General features: G+C 41.5%; 1 protein-coding gene across 1 annotated transcript in view; it reads right to left on the minus strand.

Annotated features, from left to right (window-relative positions):
* Positions 1–4,605: 4,605 nt before the first annotated feature.
* The window catches only part of LOC116389854 (protein O-mannosyl-transferase TMTC2-like), a 47,089-nt gene continuing 31,681 nt past the window's right edge, over positions 4,606–20,013 (minus strand). The window contains 10 exon segments of the mRNA XM_031858881.1: positions 4,606–6,136; positions 6,138–6,305; positions 9,006–9,069; positions 11,395–11,509; positions 13,576–13,657; positions 16,352–16,473; positions 17,820–17,898; positions 17,993–18,177; positions 18,866–18,951; positions 19,748–19,862. Coding sequence (XP_031714741.1) covers positions 6,101–6,136; positions 6,138–6,305; positions 9,006–9,069; positions 11,395–11,509; positions 13,576–13,657; positions 16,352–16,473; positions 17,820–17,898; positions 17,993–18,177; positions 18,866–18,951; positions 19,748–19,862 — 1,052 coding nt within the window. The 3' untranslated portion in view covers positions 4,606–6,100.

The following is a 20,013-nucleotide window of genomic DNA, read 5'->3' on the forward strand; positions in this document are numbered from 1 at the left end:
AAAGTGAAAGTACGCCGGAAATGACTTCGTGTTTCCTCCCACAGTTGCTCCTGCTTCAGTGCTCCTCCTGTTCTCTGGGAAAGGGTTGATCCCACTTGTCCGTACCAGGTGACGATGACTGACAATGAATGTATTGAAAACTATTCAGTAAAGCCAGTTGTGAGCAAGGAACTATATTAAGATTTAACTGGTAATCAAATTTCTAATTTTGTTTCAAGTTGTCTAAATTACACAAAGACATATTTCTAGATAACATTACCATCTTTGTTTGGATTAGGAAAAAAAATGATTAAATGAATCTGATAAAAGCATAATTATATATTCACAAATTGTACTTTTTATAAATGTTTTTACTTTCAGTATCTTTGTTGAATAAGAAACAGACAGGCATTGGGATTTAAAAACTCAGATTCATATATATTTTTAGGCCAAGTATGATTTAAATGTGTATTTTGTATATATTTTACAGTTAATCCCTCTGAGTGAACTCAGTGCTGAGTATCAGACTGTGGCACATTATGTGGAGACGGATGGGCTGTTGAACAGATCCATTGTATCAATCAGCAGGATACAGAATATGGATTTATGGGACATGTATTGTCGGTAAGTATAGGCTACGGCTTTGAGTTTGTCTCTCTCCATTCCCTTCATCATTATCCATCTTTGTAATCAAAACCTTCTGTTTATTTATGTCAAAGGAAAAAGAAGCAGTTAATGAGAATCAAAGGCGTCAAAGAAATTCAGGAGAAAAACCTCTTTCATGGGACCGAAATCAGAAATGTTGACGGCATTTGCACATATAACTTTGATTTAGGGTTACGTGTGCGAGGCTCGTATGGCAAAGGTAAGTTAAATGACTGTGCAACATTATACTATATAGAGTAGAATTGTGAATGTAGGTCTGACTGATCTGACTTCCTTTGTTTTTTTTAGGAATATATTTTGCTAAACATGCAGCATTTGCAGACAAGTACAGCAAGAGCAGTACGGATCAATTACCGCTTTATGGCGTGGAAACACGAGGTTTACCGGGTGAAATTACTAAAGTCATATTTCTGGCTCGGGTGATGGTCGGAAAATCAACTGTTGGACAAGGGAATTTACAAAAACCTGATGATAGAAGTTCCAAAAACTCTCACGACAGCTGTGTGGATGATATCACACATCCAAAGATTTTTGTTATTTTTGATCCAAATCAAATATATCCAGAGTATCTGATTCAGTACAAATGAAGTGAAAAGATCTTGAGCAGCTTTCTCTTGGACCTTAAAACAGAGGAGCTTCATAAATAAATGTATTTTCAGAACCAAACTAAAATCTACATGTGTTTATTCCTGTTCCATTTTGTTTATCATCTGCACTTACACACTCAGATTACAGTCAGACTGTTAGCATTTGCAGGTGTAATGTAGACGTTGTTAGTAGCACCTCTAAACTATTGACAAGCACTTTCCACAGGAGCGAGCAAATCGAAACTTAACTCCATCAGGCTAGAAAACTAGTTGGACTGCGCTCTCTCTCCAGGTGTCAATTATCGACACACCCAGATCAGTGACGTTGAAACAGGTGTTGTACTTTCATTATTAAAGCAAATACCACACACCTGCACTGACGTCACTGGCTGTGGTGTAGCTTTCACCCTATTCCTGCTGCCCAGCCACATCAGTGAAATAAAGAATAGATAGAGAATGTAAAAATATCAGTATTTTTTTTCATATCTGACAAGAAGCATGGTGGGTTCCCACAGGGCTGTTTTTTCACTTCCTCCAAGTCTTGGAATTAAACCAACAGTACTGAAGGGAAACTGTCAGCAGAGGTCGCTATATTTAAAAATCGAGGTTTTTAGTCTTGGCAGAGATCAGTTTTGACTGGTCCACATTATGTTTAGAGGTTTTGCCATTATTCCTTCATGGTGAGTCAGCAGCTCATCTGGATTCATTCTCCCAGCATCATCATTATTATTTACCAAACGGTCACAGCCAGTGGTTGTATTCAGTGGCCAAAAGTCACTTGGTACACTGAAACACCAAGTCATAAAGGCGCCAGCCGTATGCTTCCACTTCTCCCATATGCTTGCCATGCAGGCAGTGGGAGGAACTCTTTCATGTGTCATGGGCCTGCCTCACTTCCTTCCCTATTGTGTAGTTTTAGAGCTTCACTTTAACATGTAGGCCCAGGTGTTGCTGGGTCATGTCACAGGATCATGTCTGCCGGATATGGAACACATTCAGCCATTGTGTGTGAGTAACTTTCATATTCTGACAAAGGCAGCTTAGATAGATAGATAGATACTTTCAAATGTGTTAAAAGCTTACAGTTAGGTGTAAAGTACAGTAAGTACAGACTGTCGCCACTGATGGAAAATGTTACTCAGCTGTAATTAGACAAGGATGACTTGCTTGTATTGTTTCACTCATGCAAAATGAGACTCTTTTACCAGTTTCTGGAACAGAGACAACTTGGTCCCACCCCCGGTGGTGTGTTCAACCCCACAGGAAGGAAAGAAGCAGAGGTTATCAAAGAGCTTCCTCATTGGCTGTCAGGCTAGTGTGACCAGGGAAATACAGAGACAAGGTGGGGCCAGGTTTACAAATAAGAGCTCGTTGTTTCTTTCTTACATGCTCAATTCTAATGAGCTTTATTAGTCAGGACAGAGTGAGCAAGCCCAGCATAGGACAACTTGACTTGTTTTGCCCCCCCCCCCCCCAAAAAAAACATGTAGTTATTTAATTAATTTCAGAAATATTACATCCATTTTTTTAAGCATGCCCTGAATTTATTTGATGAATTATTGTTTAATTTACCCAGAACTTTATCTATTTTATTATGATGTCCTCTTGTGTACGTAATTGGATAACACATGGAAATCGCATTACTGTCCATGTGGAATCCATTCCACACCATAATGCAATAATTCATTATTATATTACATGGAATATTTGACTGTATTAAAAGATAAGAAAACCCATGAAATTCCCATTGTACAATCCCAAGTGAAATGCACTTACTCGCACATTATTTGTCTTATTGTATCATCATTTAAACTAAACTATTCACAATTTCATTGGTAACAGCCAGAAAAATAAATCACTCTCTCTTCTCTTTTTATTTTAATAATTTATTCACTTATTTTGGCTCAATATTGTATGGATCCACATGGGTAGGTGGCTGTTTACTGGTATGGTGTTGGTAGTTTTTGTAGTTGGTGCCGTTTCTCCAGAGCCAGACCATCATCTCTCAGTAAACTATATGAGATGATTGAATTGGTCCTGTGGGCGAGATGGGCAGATTCAGTGATGAGTCTAACAGATGGGGTTTCTGTGCATAATAAATACATTCTTGATTCTTCACAGATGTATGCTAGCTTCTAGTTTGACATGTTTGAAATGTTTGAAATTGGGGCTGTGAGTTCTTGCAAGTCAATGAGTCAAGTTTGATATCTTCCTAAATATATACAGCGTGCTGTGCTCAAAGCCTGGCATGTGATTAGAACGTCTTTGAAGTCTGCTCGATCAGATGATATCAACATGTTGAGTTTGTGAGAAGTCTAATTAGGGGTTCCTCTCAGAGAGCTGTGCGTGTGTTGTGTCATTTAGAGAGAGAGCGCGACACTATTCTTAACTGGAGAGAGATCACTTCCTTGTTTTACGTTATTTAACATTTTTCAAAGACACAAAAATATCTCAATTAAATCTAAAATAGTTCCGGAATAGATTTGAATATGCTGTATTCTATATGTGTGACTGATGCTGTGCATCCCTAACAGGGAGTTAGACCTCTCAGACATACAGTAACACTTTTCTTTGTATTTATTTGTCTGTGGTTTACAGGAAAAGCCCAGGTGTAATTAATGACGTTAACGATGACTCCTGCCTCCCCATCGTTAATGTTATCAATTACACCTGTGGTTTTCCTGCTCTGACAGCTCAACATGACTACTGTGAAAAAAAAAGGTCCATTTCATACGAGCTTGTGTGAAAGAAGTACTAAATAATGTTACTTTTCAAATGCGAGAAGAGGGCAGAATAATTGCATTTGTAGCATATACTTTCCCTGCACCGACTCCATCCGTTTGTCGATAGTCGTATTAGCTGTGTGTTTCTTGCTGCTTCTTGCCTGTTTTAGAGGGGTTCCTTTTAGCTCAGCTGCAAACTTGAGTCTAAGTAGTTTGTAATATTGTATATTGGCTTTAGGGAAGTAAACAAATGCTATCTTGGAACACGGCAGACTCACATATTCATATTTTGTCACTTCCCAATCTCTGTGAGAAACAGATGGTGGTGTATGCTAATATGCAGTCACAGGATTACGGGCCAAATATCAACTCAGTGCATAATCTGTGTTTACATAAATATACATGTGGGTTGGCAGACTGGATTTGTATTGTTGAGAGGCACAGGCTTCCCAGAGCACATCACACTGCTGACAGCACCAGTCATGTTTTTATTATGGCAAAAAAGTTCACTTTTCTTTTACAAAACACAACACATTTCCAGCTACACGTTTTCTATAACTTAACCAAACATCACGATCATCAGAACACACCTAACATCACTTTAAGAAGCTCTCTCTGTGTCACAAAGCCATTCTGTGACAGGAACCACAACCTGATGTCCCTGAGCAGAGAGAAGAAAAATACACATGAAAAAATGTTGCATACTGTAGCCTATCTATGTGGAAAAAATCAGAGGGGGCGTGGCTACCGTGACAGTGACGGCACAGTGTTGGCTTCTTCACACAAAACAACACGTATTAATAAATAAAGTTTGATCACGTGAAATGAAACATCTTCGTTTGATACAAGGAACACGACACATTTCAGTTCTTGCTTGGCACGAGAGGCGTGAAGACTCAGGACAAGCTTTGGCACCGCTGAGGAAGCTTCCCATGAACTCATGTTCTCATGTTTACAGTCACAAAGCATTGACACTGCACCAGGTGCGAACAATCTTCAGTGACTCAGACAACAGAATGTAAATTGGCTATATGCATTATGCTTTAACCTGCTCTTTTAATTGGTTGGAGCAACTTATTCAAAAGCACTGTATTCAAGGGTGGTACCTGAAGATGCCTTAGCACTAGCATGCTTTTAATGTGATGCATTTATTAAGAGTAAAAGTTGAAGGCGAGAGCACCCTGGGGGTAATTAATCACGGTGTTATAAAAGAGTACTCCACATTGTTGGACTCACGATAGACAGTTTAAAAGAAAAAGAGGATCAAATGAATGCAGCAGAACCAGAGATTTTGTCTTTTATTTATTTCGCACATTCTACTTTCTTGTCAAAACCTAGCACCTACATTACCCACAATGCAACGTGACCGCCGACAGGTAGGACAGAATTTCTGGCGTGTTGTGCTTGTAGCAGCTAACGTAGCTTCAAGCCGCTACCCTCAAGCAGAGGTGAGGAGTCTGTTAAGCTCACTTCTTTCCAACGTCACGATTCATTTTTGAACTTGCAGTCTGTAGCGGCAACGACCCTGACTCAAGTGACATCACTTGAGGAAATTGATCAGACATTGCAGCTCTCTCTGCAGCCACAAAAGAATGTTTTTTACGTGTGGTAGTGGTACTCCCAAGTGGTACTCGCAGTGTAAAATCGGTGGAGTCACCTTCAACACAAACCAGCTGGCATCATTCATCAGTGCAGATTTAAATATTTTTTCTACATCCTCTTTCGAATGAAGTGCTTTAAAACATACCCAGATTTTTAATGATAGTGAAATCATAACCATCTGATCTTTGAGAGCTTTTTTTCTTTTGGACCTTTGCAATTATTTGCCTTTGATTTCAGTGCATCTTTTAAAGACATTAAGCATTGCTTTTTAGAATGTAATAATAAAGGTAACATGAGTCATTTGAGCCACCATACAGTGCTGGTGGTGACGTATTATTGGGCAGACTTCTTACACCCTTGAATCCCAAACATGCCAAGCCTCAAACTGTCTTCAACAAGCATCACGGGGACACATCTCTAAAGAAGTAGTCTTTGTTGTCTCGTAGAGAGAGCTTTTTTCGCCTCCAGCTCTTTCTCATCCCGTCCTGCTTCACTCCCTGCAGGACGCATCACGAAGGGAAACAGTGGAGCAACTTTCTCAGTTCAAAGGCCGCTGTTCTGCATCCCGAGCCCACGCTTTGATCCTGAGTCCCTGCCTCTCCATGATGTTCCACAGCTTCCGCAGGTTGGACTGGGTAATGACATCATCGGGTTTGAGCTGGAGCGCGCGCAGGTAGTTGGCCTCCGCTTCGGGAAGTTTCCCATTCAGGTGGAGGATGGCACCAAGGTTCATCAGAGCAGCCGGGTACTAGGAGAGGGCGAAGACCCAGTGAGAGAAGGAGACAAGAGTGGCTTAGAAAATCAAACATGCATTAAATTAGCCCTAATCTAATTCTTGCATGGCCAAAAAACAATATGGGTGTCCCTAGATAGTGCCACAGTGAACAAATAGGTGGCTATTATAGATTATTTTTATATGAATGAACAACCAATTTAGAGGTGTCTTTCTGGAGTCTTATTTAATAAAATACCATCTTCTGAATTTGCAAATTGAAACCATCTGTCTGTGAATAGTGTACCAGTCGTGGAAATCTACAAAATCCAGGTCAATAGACATTAATCTCAGCGTGCCATAACTAACAAACACACATAAAATCTCATCCTAAAAGCCATCGGCACCTCATCCCCCGGACCTGGCCTTGTTCCCAGGCCAAGCGGTCCTCGCTGCATGACATATGGTTCGCAACTTGGCAACTACTTCACAGATTTTTCTCTCCCCAAACACAAGTGTTCGTCCCTCATTGACATTTCTCTCGTTTACATTCCACTTGTACGAGAGATGGGAGTGGCAGCTTGTTTTTCTCACCTCGTCTTAATTAAGGCAGTTTGACAGAGCGAGGAGCTACAGTGCAGTACCCCCCCCCCCCCCCCCTTCAGTCGGGTTTGTTTTTTCTCACCTAGTGCAACAATTGATTCTATCATGCGGTTCCATTTCAAAGTGCTCCGAGCCCGTGCTCTGCTTTTTTGTACCATTCAGCAACTTTGTAAGCAGCTGTGACATAGTAAGCAAGATTAACGAGGGTCCCTCTGCCATTCTAAACAACTGGGTGATATGCAATACACAGACTGGGCTAAATCATCAGAAATGGAGCCTTGCTTGTGTTGTGTGTACAGGGAGGCAGACAGAGAGTAATTCAGTAATTCTTTTTTTTTCTCTTGACGTCTTGCTACACTACAATCACAGTGGTGAAACACATGTAAGCTCGTCTTGACCTTCAGCAAGTTGGATATACAGTATTGGTAAGCTTGCTTCTGCATCTGATCTTCAGCTTTTGAGATGCATCGTGCCCTATGAGCTACATTGAACCATTATTATATTGTAAATTGTAAATTATAATCCTCAAGACATACAGAAAAAATACTTAGAATTCCAATTTTCCTGAGTAAACAGCCTATTCTGCTCAGAGTACAGCGTTACATTTGAGATGATCTTCTATCTGGTGTAAACTTGGTGTGAATAAAGCATTTTTCAGACTGCAAAGTGAAAGGATTTGACTTGCACCTGTCTCTGGAGGCACACAGTCATTTTATTTCTTAACACGTACAGCAAGAGTATCTTTCATGACCTGAAAAGCTACTGGATTAAGTTGAAATTTGAGAGACTCATTCGCTAAGCAGACACGTGCATAGAAAATGTCATCGACAAGAGAAGCTTTACTCGCGACCAATGACAAGAGAAGCCCTCGGCTTGTCTGGATGTGCACATGAATGCTTCCAGACTGAGTATTATAATGACTTGTAGGTAGCTTACTTTTTTTACAGAATAAAATCTAAACACATGACTTTCCAAATTAAAATGGACAACCAGTAATCTTGTCCTCGATGGATTTACTCAGCTTTTAAGGCTTAAACAGGATATAAACAGACAGGCAGACCTTAGCTACAAAAAGGGCAGATGCTTAAAGCAGTGATTCCCGGCTAGTAGACCTCCTTGTTCCCATGGCGGTTCTGCAGTTGCTAATTTGAAAAAAGAAGGAAATATATGCGACCATAGAGTGCTGCAGGGATGACGCATTTTTGTACGCCAACCGTGGAAGTTAGCATCGCCCTGGTTCCCTCGACTACAATGAGATTCTTCCATTGAATTTTCGATTATTGCAGAAAATAAGCTCTGTGGCAAAAACGAGTTTATGATACTTACACGTATCGTTCAGCTAAATAATCTTCACGGAGGAACACCACTTTTATGATTTTTTTAATATGAACGCAATTGGTAGAAATTAAAAGCTAACATTAAGCTATAAACGAACTACACCACAGTCACATGAGCACCACACAGAAAAGATGGGGGAATACATTGCAATATACAGTAACACTAATTACTCCAGTAAAAGGCATGTAGATGAAAGTCCAACCCTCTCTCCTGTTGCAACATAAGTCACAGAGCAGACCATCGCTAAGCAGACTAGCATGACAAATGACTGCAGGAAGCTCTTCTAGGTCTTGTCTGAAAACACAGGGGTTCCTACGGCTCTAAGTTACCTCTCACAGACCCCTTTCTCTTTGAAGTGCCTGATTGATGTACAGAAACAGGATATAATAGCCCCCAACTTCCTCAACCGCGTGTGCTGACATCGACAGACATGACATCCCTCAAGGCTTTGTGTGGTAGACTCTACCGTGATGAACAAGTGTTCGCTCGGAAGCTGAATGGGTGAATTCAACGACGGGCGACGGTAACCACTGAACTGTTCTCTCTTTGGGATCTTTTGTGTGTACATAAAGCACATTGAGGCACCAGTTCACAGCCATGAACAGAACACACTTTTCCATTTTATAGCCCTCCATTTGCCAGGAACAACAGTGTTATAATATCGTGTCAGAATGATGGGTAACACATATTATGCTGTAAATTGAATTTACAGTGCAAGCGTGTGTGTGTGTGTGTGTGTGTGTGTGTGCATTTCCATGATAAGTGCTAACAGGCCCACTAGTCCCAGGTACTTACATCTGGTCTGAGGCTGGCTGCCCGCTCATACTGCCTCTCTGCTGCCTCATTAAGACTGGCCTGTCTGAAGAGAAAGAAGAACAGAGAGAAAGGAAGAGTAAGAATGTGACATAACACAGTTTATGTTAATAATATTGTACCAATACAAATTGTATCCCTCCATTATTGTGCAGCTAATCAGCTAATGAATAAAAAAGCCTCGGTGGTGATTTTACTTTCTAATTGGAATAGCCATGTCTTCGGCTTGGAAAAGCTTGTTTTAAATACTTGACGTTGAAATTCAAATCTCTCATTTCTTTATGTAAATTGTGTGTTGTGTCTGTGTTTGTCTATGCTCATACTGTATGTTCCTTTTTTTTTTCTTGTGCACAGGTCTCTCTTAAAAAAAGACATCTTTCCGAGATTAACTGTTTAAATATAGGATAACATAAATACAAATGCACCGTCATATTAAGCAGGTACAATACAGATTAATCAACTTTATTCAAAACGTGCCAGAGCAGTTTCCAACCTTTTTTGGTTTGTGAATGAAACAAGGTCTACTTACGAACCCTCATCCATGTGTCTGCCAGTTGTTTTTGACTTATTGATATGAATACAAGAAAAAGCAAAGACTAGAGGTTAGTCTGAAAAAAAGACGCCTTTAACTGTATTCATTTAATTGCAAATGTTTAAGTAAATTCTCATTGCTTTTTAACATGAATTGTTTCGAATCGAAACTTTTTACTCTCTAGATTGCAATTTGCCATTCATTTCTAATTAAATAATAATAGCTCATGCCAAAATGATGTTACAGTTCTCTCCTGCAGACAAAGATGTTTCTCAAGCCATAAACTGACTTATTAGTATTCAGACACTACTGAATAAACTAACATAATAGCCAATGGATGGTACAGATCCTTATTCGGCTGCTATTGTTTTTATATGCGTTTGTTAAATACTTTAGTTTCTAATAAAAGGAAATAATGTTCTGTGAGAGGCGATACATTCCTTAGCGGTGTATTAACTGTGAATATGTATCTTGATAATGCAATTTAGATTTCATTGATTTGAACTCCATTATGCCTTATTTATTATGCATTAGAGTATAATGAAGAGAGATGGATGTTGTTTGTGCCAGAAACACTCCACCAAACCAGTCACATGTTACAGCTGGGTTCATAAAATGCAACAGTTAAATCTGCTCCATACAATTTTATCCAAAGAGTACATGAACTGGACTTTGCAGTGCCAACGTTAATAAAGTCAAAGAAACCATGCTTTCCCGACATGGCAATTCATATTTATAAGACTGTGTGACTCAAGTAAAATATGCCTTGAGAATCCATGCAACACTTTATCAGGGGTTCAGTGGAGTTCATGACCGACTATCATAGTCATCATCTTATAGCTTGCTTCCTTGGTCTTTGTTTTGTTTGGTCAAGTGCTGCAAAGTAAATAAAGATTCAGGAAGTCAGGGTTCATGGGAAGTAAAACTGGGCAGAAAAAAAACATGCATTATGGTTTAACCCAAAACATGTAAAAACTGCTTTATTGGAGAAATCATATACACAATATTTGAATTATTATTAAGAGTTTGTCTGCAATGAAATGTAGGCCTGGTACATGCAAGGCATTTAAAGGAAAAACTGATTTAGCGGGTCATTTTTATAATCCTGGTTATGGTCTGTCAATATGCAGAGCTCACCTTTATTATCAGCAGAGCAGCTTAAATTTGAAATCCAGCTAATGACAGGTGTGTCACATTCCTTCAACGAAATCCTAATTGGTATGGATTGATGTCTCAGTCAGTCTCCAGCTGAAAACGACCATTCAGACCACGATACGGCAGAATGATCTGTCAGTTAGATTTGCTCTTTCCAAAAGAAAGCCTCAGCCAAACCCTGAGACTTTCAACTTTTTACAAACCCTCTGTGGTGTTGCATTTAGATGGATGCCAGAGAGCAGTAATGACTTCTCCAGATATGTAGAGCAAAAAGGAACGGACATTTGCAGACCCCGTTGACGCGTATTAAGACTTATGCGCGCTGTCTTGTGAGCGTGCTTGGCCAAACTTTGAGGGAAAATTCTCCAATGGCGTCTTTACAAGCCTTGGACTGAAACATCACTATGATAGACTGAAACTATACTGCTCCTTAGATATGTAATACATAATCGCTTTTATGGCAGCGATTTCCATAGAGTATACATTAACTATTACAAAGACGGTTATTAAATGGCGGTGGTAAATAATAAACCCACAAATGGTGAAAGCGGCAAAGTCTGTAAATACAGGAGTTCGACATCTCTTGACATATACGATAATTACATTTTCTGTACTATATGCTTTTTGAAGGAGGGGAAACTCCACTTTCAAGCCGTGTGGTTGTCTGTCAGCACTTTAGCCAACCTGAGCATGTGAGCAGCACTGAAGACCACATCAAACTCTGAGCTGTCCAGCTCTGCAGCTCTCTCCGCCATCTGCGCCGCCTCGCCAAGACGAGACTGTTCCAGCAGGAACTGGCCTGCAGAGAGGGGAAGACAGAGGAAGAGCATGTATTTCTTGGGCGTAGTAGAAGTTCTGTTTAGTGCTTTTTTAGCCATGGTACGGCTTTAGTGATGGCAGTTGTCCTCCACTTTGGTCCAGACTGAAATATCTCAACAACTAGATGAAATTTGCCAGTAATTGATGGTCCCCAGATGATGATTCCAAATGATTTTGGTGATTCCAGAATTCTCCTCGAGGGACACGATGAGATTGACCCTTTTGGTTGTAATTGAATTGCCGACAACTGTTGAACGTCTGGATCAAATTTCATGGCAATCCATCCATGTCCCCCTCGGGATGAACTGTAATATCTCTTTTCATCCAGCGCCATCATCAGGTCAAATGGTATAGATGCTATAAATCACCATGTTAGCGTTGTCATTGTGAGCAAAATGAAAGAAGTTGCATTGAAGGGACAAGAAAGACGGGGGAAAGCTTGTAGAGAAGCTCTGTCAGACAAAGATGGAGATCATTGGGGGAGACAAAGGAAGATAAATGACGCAGGAGAGTGCCACAGGAAATGCAACGAGGAGGCAGAGACAGCGAGCGAAAAGTGAGACAGTGAAAGGATTGTTGTTTTGCTCGGCGACTTTTGAGAGCACAGATGAGACGGAGGTATTTCATGCGTTTTCCTGTGGGAGTCCGGCCACCTGGTGCGGCACCCGCAAGTGCCTGACTCAGCGGCTATAAATTAACAGCCGGGCTCGGCCGCAGATGCTGCTGAATGTAGGAAGAGCGGAATGCGGAGAAGCTCCATTGAGGAGCGTTTCTTTTGGCTTTTCTTGTACTGAAAGCTATAACTATATTCGCCTGAGCGCAGCTTTCAAATTCAAGCCATTAGACACCGAAGCAGGCTATTTAGAACCGGTTCATATGAGGGACAGTTTGCATTAAAATGACTTACTGTGAACAATGGCAGGAAAGGGGGGCCTTGTCTTAGCTATCACCCTCTGTGTCCTCGCTTTCCTTTCACTCTCTCGTATGTGTGCATCTGTTGTGTTACAAAGTGGACTGATACCATCTCTTCCTTACACACTAACACCTGGAGCTCATCCAGTGGACCCAGGGTTGCCAAAGCAGCCAGATTTGCGATAAAGGAGGGTGGACCGGCATATTACACATCACCTATAGCAAGAAGCTACAAGATAACGTTGAACAAAAGAAAATAGCCAGAGAGGCAGAGAGGGAGAATCAAGAGTGTAAGGGGAAACAGCTTGGTCCAAAGACAGCAACATACCCCTCGCTGGGGCCAGAGCTAAACCCCCCCGAGATATCCAGCGCAGAGAAAGCACCAGGAGGAACGGAGAGAGATAAGGAAGAGGAGAATGGGACAACGTACAATGGTGCCTTCAGGACAGATTTCATTTCCTATAAATATCCTGACGATAGCAACATGGAGCGGCAAGGAGCCTGTTTCTCCTAACTGATACCAAATACTGCGTCAAGAGCAGCACAGGCTGAACGCGGCATTTCAATCTCCGTTACGAATGGTAAACATAGCCTTGCATGTGTGCAGCTCCAACACTCCCAGCACTGATACCAAAAGTAAATGACATGATCTCATACGTCCACAAATCTGTTACAGGGGTATTTGACACTTCCAAATGATTACCACGCTGCTTTGATTCTTTCCAAAACTCCTATCAGGTTACATAAGCTATGAGCTTGGATCTAGGGTGGTTTACAACACGAGTCGTAAGAGGAGCTGGTGTGTTTAATGACTCCGGGTCTGAAGGAGACACTACAAAGTATAGGTCTTGGATAAAAGAGTCTAAAGACCCCCTGCCTAATAATCATCCTGAGTACAGCTTACTGCAGCAAAGTCCGATCATTACAGTAAAGCCTACAAGTGCGGAATGGCAGAGGTTTGAATTACAGGCAATCAGGCATGTTATAGCTGGTCGAAAATGACTTTAAATTATATTCTCATAGCTCTGCTAACCACAGGAGACATTTACGAGAACACAGGCATCTATATTTTTATGATTCTAATGTTTCAAACAGGCTTTGCAGAAAATGTTTGCCTTTGATATCTCTTCTTACCATAGTGCATGTAGCAGTTTCCTTTCGTCGGGTCTATTTGAATAGCTCTCAGGAAGTACTTCTCTGCTTCTGTCTTCTGCCCCTAAAAGAAAAAGGAAGGAAATTACACCTGCAATTCAAGTTAAGGAATCGTTTTCACAAGATTTTGTTTTGCTACCTGTAACATTTTGATGTATTTATTTAGTATATTTAGTTTTTTACAAGACACACTTTGACCTAAGGTTTTTTGTCGACCACAATATAAATATAGTAGACCTGCGGGATGTATAACGGGGTCCAAACACCTGAAGCAACCAGAAGGAATGGGGCTTAAATAGCTGGGTTAACATATGTTTGAGATGCCCTCCTGAAGTGCAAACTGCTGAGATCTGCTGCAGCTTTGGACTACAAGGACCGCAGAGTCAATACCAACAGTGTGCAGCATAAACACATAACATGGATACTGTGTAGCTGGACATCTTGTGTCACAAATGCGTAAACGGACACACACAGCTACAAAAACCTACCTTGTATTTTACCGTGTCTGCTTGAGGCATTTTAATGCATCAGTTGAGGCTTAGTAATAGCAGGAAACTGATGCTCATGAAGAATATAGTACCCCACCTCCTATGCCTAACCTTTACAGAAAAACCTCCAAGTTGTGTGTGTGTGTGTGTGTGTGTGTGTGTGTACCTGCAACCACACTGTGGAACATATAGCTTCTGTGTGCATGAGGCTCAATTTCTCCACCTCTTTTGTTTCATGCTTCAGCACTGATTGCTTCCATATTGCCAATGGACTTGCCATGCACAATGAAATGAGAGGACTGGGCCTATTACATTTGCTTCATTAGCTTTTCCCCCCATGCCCGCCATCCCTCTAAATGAATGAGCGAATACGGGGCCTCGATGGCTTATTTCACATTTTCTTTGGCACTTTTCTCTTTACATTCAATTAACCCCTTTCCCCTCAGACATCCATCAGAACTGAAATTAGAGTGGTTCAGTCCAGTTAGGTCGGAGGAAGTCATCATTTAAATGATTTATGAAAGCATTCAGGGCAAAGTTAATTGTGTTTTTTTTCAAACAACTATCTAAAAACAATTTTGTGGTATGTTTTTTTTTAAACGGATTTAAAGCTGTGTAATCATGTTTTCGCATTATTGAGCATCAGTGATGAATATGTCTAAAGACACAGCTGAGTTCAAATAAATAAATCAGCTTAGTGTCGACTGACCACAACTTTCCCTAATGCACACCACACCCTTCTGACTCCAGCAAGAGATCTCCGACAGACAGCAGGGCTCTAATGTTACACTCGGCCTATTTGAGAGCACTTTGACCTTGGGAAGAATGAGGCAAATTAGTGGCTTCAGGAGGTGCACTTGTTATTTCTTGAGGGATGTGGATGGGCACAAGACTATCAGGTTCCAGCTTTATTATTGTGTGGCTTTAAGAAGGGGGGGGGGGAGATGGACACTTTGAAAGTTGATGTGTAATACTACTCAAGAAAAACAGCCCTACAGGACGTGTTGGGGTGAACCGCAGTACAAGACTTCAGGTTGACCTTTCCCTCTCCGTGTCTGTATTGTCCATTGACAGCGGCAGGACAGCCAAAAACGTAGCTGATGAGAGTGATTTAATAAGGAAGGAGAGTAATTGCATTATAAACCTGTCCACTGGCCCGTTGTCCAGGGTCCGTCCAATCTCCTGTTCCTTAAGCCCTGTAGCAGTGAAGCGGGCCTCTCTGAGAGTCAGGGCCCTGCATGGATGTGCAGTCCTCAGCCTGAGGGAGCACAGCAGATGTCCAGCCACTGATCTGAACCTGTGCTTTACGTGTGGTGTGTGTGTGTGCTATGTATATCTTTAAATCTTTAAACAAAGAGAGGAAATGATCAGAACTAAGGTTTGCAGCCAGTGAGGGTTACAGCTGCAAGTGAGGCGCTGCAGGTTGGTTTCCTCAGCACCCGAAGGCTGTTGGAAGGGAGGCGGTCAAACATCTCTAGAGGGGTCGCAGAGAGCACACAGTTCAACTCCCACGTCTAAACGTGACGCAGCTGTGAACAAATCTGTTGTCACACAAACGTGTTTTTGTTTTCAATGGAATGGGAGCGATGGTGGGAGGATGGAGAGGGGAAGTTCTTCTGTCGAAAAAAAAAACATTGGAATGGCAAGGTAACATTTGAGAGAAGTTGCGGCGCCCTCGATGTCTTCACTCACATGTATAGACACGGTGAGAGACAGAAAACACACAGATGATGTGGAACCCGTCCAGTCACAGAGGGATAGCTTTCCTCCCCATGTCTGTGACCTTCAGACATGACTTTATGCCGCTACGATTGGGCTGTTCGCTCATCTGTTTGGCACTGGTCCTGGAACAGGGTTGATTCAAGGCCACAAAAGAAGTATTTATCGCTTCCATCATGTCTTCTTTCCACTTTTCCACGAGAATAACGAGTAGCATTTGAGGTCAAACGATATATTCATGAATGCGCCACAATTCCTCTTGCTGACTTCTGATCAGGGGAGAAGACTTTGTATAGCGTGCATATTTCAGAGTCAGAAGCTCACACCTCATAACAATTATCACAGTTCTCCAGGCTCTGCGGAAGAAATCGATCGCTATGCTCCCATAAGTCACTCAGTATGCATTATTCGTCACTCCACTCTGCCACTTCAGCTCCACGTTTAATTACACTCTGCCAGGTAGTTAGCCACTGCAATCATTACTAAGATAATGCTTCGGCTTGCCTCGTGATTCTTACTGTGTGTGTGTGTGTGTCAGTAATGGGACTTACATTGATGGACAGGAGTTTGCCATACGTAAGGTGGGCTGGGATATGGTCGGGCTTGGCCCTGAGGGACTCTTTGTACCAGCGACCTGCTTCCTCCAGCCTGTTCAGCCTCATGTAGGCCTCTCCTGAAACACAGCACACAGCAACAGTCACAATTTGTGTTTTGGGGGATGATAATGAATCAAAGGAAACATAAATATGCATTTCCTGCAGAAAATACAGCTGAAATACATGTCGGTATTATTACAACACTTACTCTCTGCTTCTGGAGGCTATTGGCACCTAATGTACCAAATGTGGTCCATTTTGAGTTCAATGTGTTGCAGTAGAAATGCTACCCTATTTGTATTAGCATAACTTTGTCTGTGCTAATTTATGTGTCCTCGACATAAAAGACCAAACCAAGGTGGTGTCCTGGTCTTTCAATGACAATTGTAAGCCAAGTCATCGTCCATCAAAGACAACAAAGACGTAACGGAAGTTCCTTTGCAAACAATTTGGAGTGCCACAGCAAAACGTCTGACTATTATGTCATTTTCACTTCGTCATTATGGTCTTTTCAGTGTAGATCGATGGGAAAAAATGTCAATTTGATCAATTTAAATTTGAATCAAAAAGTGAATGGGGTCTAAATACATTCTGAAACTTCAGCTTCTAGCTTCTCAAAAAAATCCTCCAAACCTTTTTCTAACAGGTGCAGGTCTTCAAACGCTGAATGAATAAATCAATTTAGCCTAGAAAAAAACGTTTTTTTCTGAAAGAACAATTGTGTGTAAATCTCTCTAAGATTCCTTTTGATCTGAGGACATGCTGTGGGCCCTCTGGGGTAAAATGACATCAGTTTAAACAAAGCCCCTGGACATCACACTAATGCAAACACTGCCCTCCATCAACCCCTCCCACCACCTGACAAAACACACTTCCCATTCTCATTTAGCTTGTCCAAGGAACATATGCAGACATCTCCCTGCAATCTCAACCGTGCCATCAGGATGAGCTTCCAATAATGTAATTAGTGTTAAAATAACAAAGAGAGAGATGTGATTTATTGCACGGATTAGCTTTAATCCTCTGCAAGAAGGACACAACGTCTGCGCAGTGTTGGAATCAAACAGGTGGTCCAAGTCCTCTCAAGGTTTATTTTGGCAGCGAGTTAATCTCAATTTGTTGAATTCAATTCAAAGCGCAGATGAAATGGTAGACCAACATCTACAATGGAAACAAACATGTAAAAATGAATCACTGAAACTCAAGCCAAACTTGCACCAGGTTGTACTCGCGTCACAAAACAAGCATGATGTTGTTCTTTATAATTATACGTATCAAATGGTTGAGTGACCTCATCAAAACACTGATATCAAATTTCATTTCAAAGCAGATATCGTCAAGTAGTGATTTTTTTTATACTGCAATTTGAGTTCTGCATTACAAACAAAGACTCAGGGTGAAACACGCTCCAGCAGTAACTTACCCATCATGTTGAAAAGGCTGTGCGGTGCAAACTGTCTGGGCATTTTCTGTACCGCTTCCTTATAAACAGACAGCGCCTCCTGAAGTAGGGGTAAACAGTGCAGTTTTTGCTTTGCGTCAGCATAATAAAGATGAGGGACTTCAATATTAAATGGTTGAGCTTTGAGTCCTAACCTCCTGCTGGCCCTGTTCATGGAGCAGTTTTCCCAGGTTGTACAGGCAGCTGGTGACGGAGGTCTTGTGGGCGTGGGGGTCCTTCAAGTTCTCATCTGGAATGTCGGCACAAGTCAGAAAGGTGCGTTTGGCCTCCTCCAGGTTGCCCTGGTTCATCAGGATGATTCCTGTGTTCAAGTAGGCCGCTGTGAGGAAGAGAGGAAATTAATTAAATGGCACAACATGCCAATGCAATTTCAAACCACAGGAGTAGAACCGGCTGTCACTCACACATTCCCTGATAGATCTTTGAATAAACAGAAGAACAATACAATCCCAACAAATAAATAAAGTAATTTCTGATGTTGTTAAACTAAAAAACTCTGATTCATTCACACATCCAGTCGGGGAAGATGGAAATGCAATAATACAGCAGAAGGGAGACAGCACAGAGGTCAAACGCAGGTTAAATTACCATAAGAAAAGTGAGTGAGAAATAGAAATAAATGATGCTGAAAAAAAAAGATGAAGCGAAGGACGAAGTGAAGATAACTTATCAAGTTGAAAAAGCATTCTGGAACCTGTCCTGTCCTCTCTCATAAAAATTGTCCTTGGTACAGTAAGAGACAAACCCTCATCTCACATGCGGGCACTCAAGTGTGAGATTGAATCTCATCATTTCACCGTCAAGCTGAAATAGCCTGAATACGGCCCCCCAAATGAGTATGTGGAAAAAGAAGGTCTTAGTCAGCACTCAAATTGGACCATGATGGTGATCCAATAACGGCCCTTGGCTCATATCTGGTTAATCAATGAGAGAGAAAATCGAATCGCTTATAACTCCTTCCCCTGATCTCAACCACAGCCACAAATTGAGACTTTTAGTTTACTTACATGCCAGTGTTGGCCGACTCCCAATCGCCAGTTTGTAATAATGCAGTGCTTCAGAAAAACGCTCATTCTCCTGCAGCAGCAAGCCACTAAAAGACACAAAGAAATGCAAAAATGTGACACTTTTTACAACGCCATTAACTGCATAACCTAGGATTTGTCTTGGCATTTTTAAATCTGTGAAGGTTTTACCCAAAATTACAGCACGTCAAAGTGATGAGGGGACTTTGGGTGAAAGCTGAGAAATAAAACAGCCAAAACTAGAGCAGCTACTGTATCATTTACCCAATATACCAACGCATGACCCCCAATATATCCGACCATCCATAATATTGAAATTGCACCTCAGCTTCAAAGAATAAAAAAACACCATGCATAGGTTTTCACTTTTTCCCATGTTGCGTTGCCAGCTTCCTGACACCCGTAACTTGAGAGGGAATAGAGAAGTGGGGAGAAAAACAGTGTCAGCATGAGAGACATGGGTCTTCTATGAGGTTTTGGCACCTTTAACACCCTGTGTTCCAGGATTGGAGGCGGCCTTGTGTCCCCCCCCCCCACAGGCCCTGCAAACCAAGGCAGCAGAAGGTACAAAGAGCCACCATGGACACACAAGGTTATTTCCTATTCGTCACACTATTGCATCACACTTTGAGCTCCGAGTCTCACTTGCTTCTTTTCCTCATGCGTTAGATCTATTTTTGCTGTCTTTAAGATCTCCCTGTCTGTCACTCTCTCTCTCTTTCGGTATGCTGTTTCACTTTCTCCCTTCTGCCTTTCTTGTTCTGCCACTGCAATCTCAAGCGATGAACGGGAGGAATCGGAACCCGTTCGTTTCAGGACTTTGCAAACAGGAGGACGGGGGAGCAGGCGTCTTTTAACACTCACAGGTTATACAGCATGTCGGCCATGTTCCCTCGGTGGTGCAGAGCGTTTCTGTATGCCTTCTCTGCCTCCGCCATCTTGCCCTGGTTCTTTAGTACGTTCCCCAAGTTTCCCCAGGCTACAGGAGACATGTGTCAGTCAAAAGTTGCACTTTCAGAGCGCAAATACACAACGTTGGTATTCATTTAAAAAGTGTTATTGCCATCAAACTTGCTGAAATAAAAATAACAAAGCAAATTAGAATAGAATAAATTAGTTAATCAAATGAC

Source organism: Anarrhichthys ocellatus, unplaced genomic scaffold (assembly GCF_004355925.1).
Source record: "Anarrhichthys ocellatus isolate YVR2014 unplaced genomic scaffold, GSC_Weel_1.0 scaffold21, whole genome shotgun sequence".
Lineage (NCBI taxonomy): Eukaryota > Metazoa > Chordata > Actinopteri > Perciformes > Anarhichadidae > Anarrhichthys > Anarrhichthys ocellatus.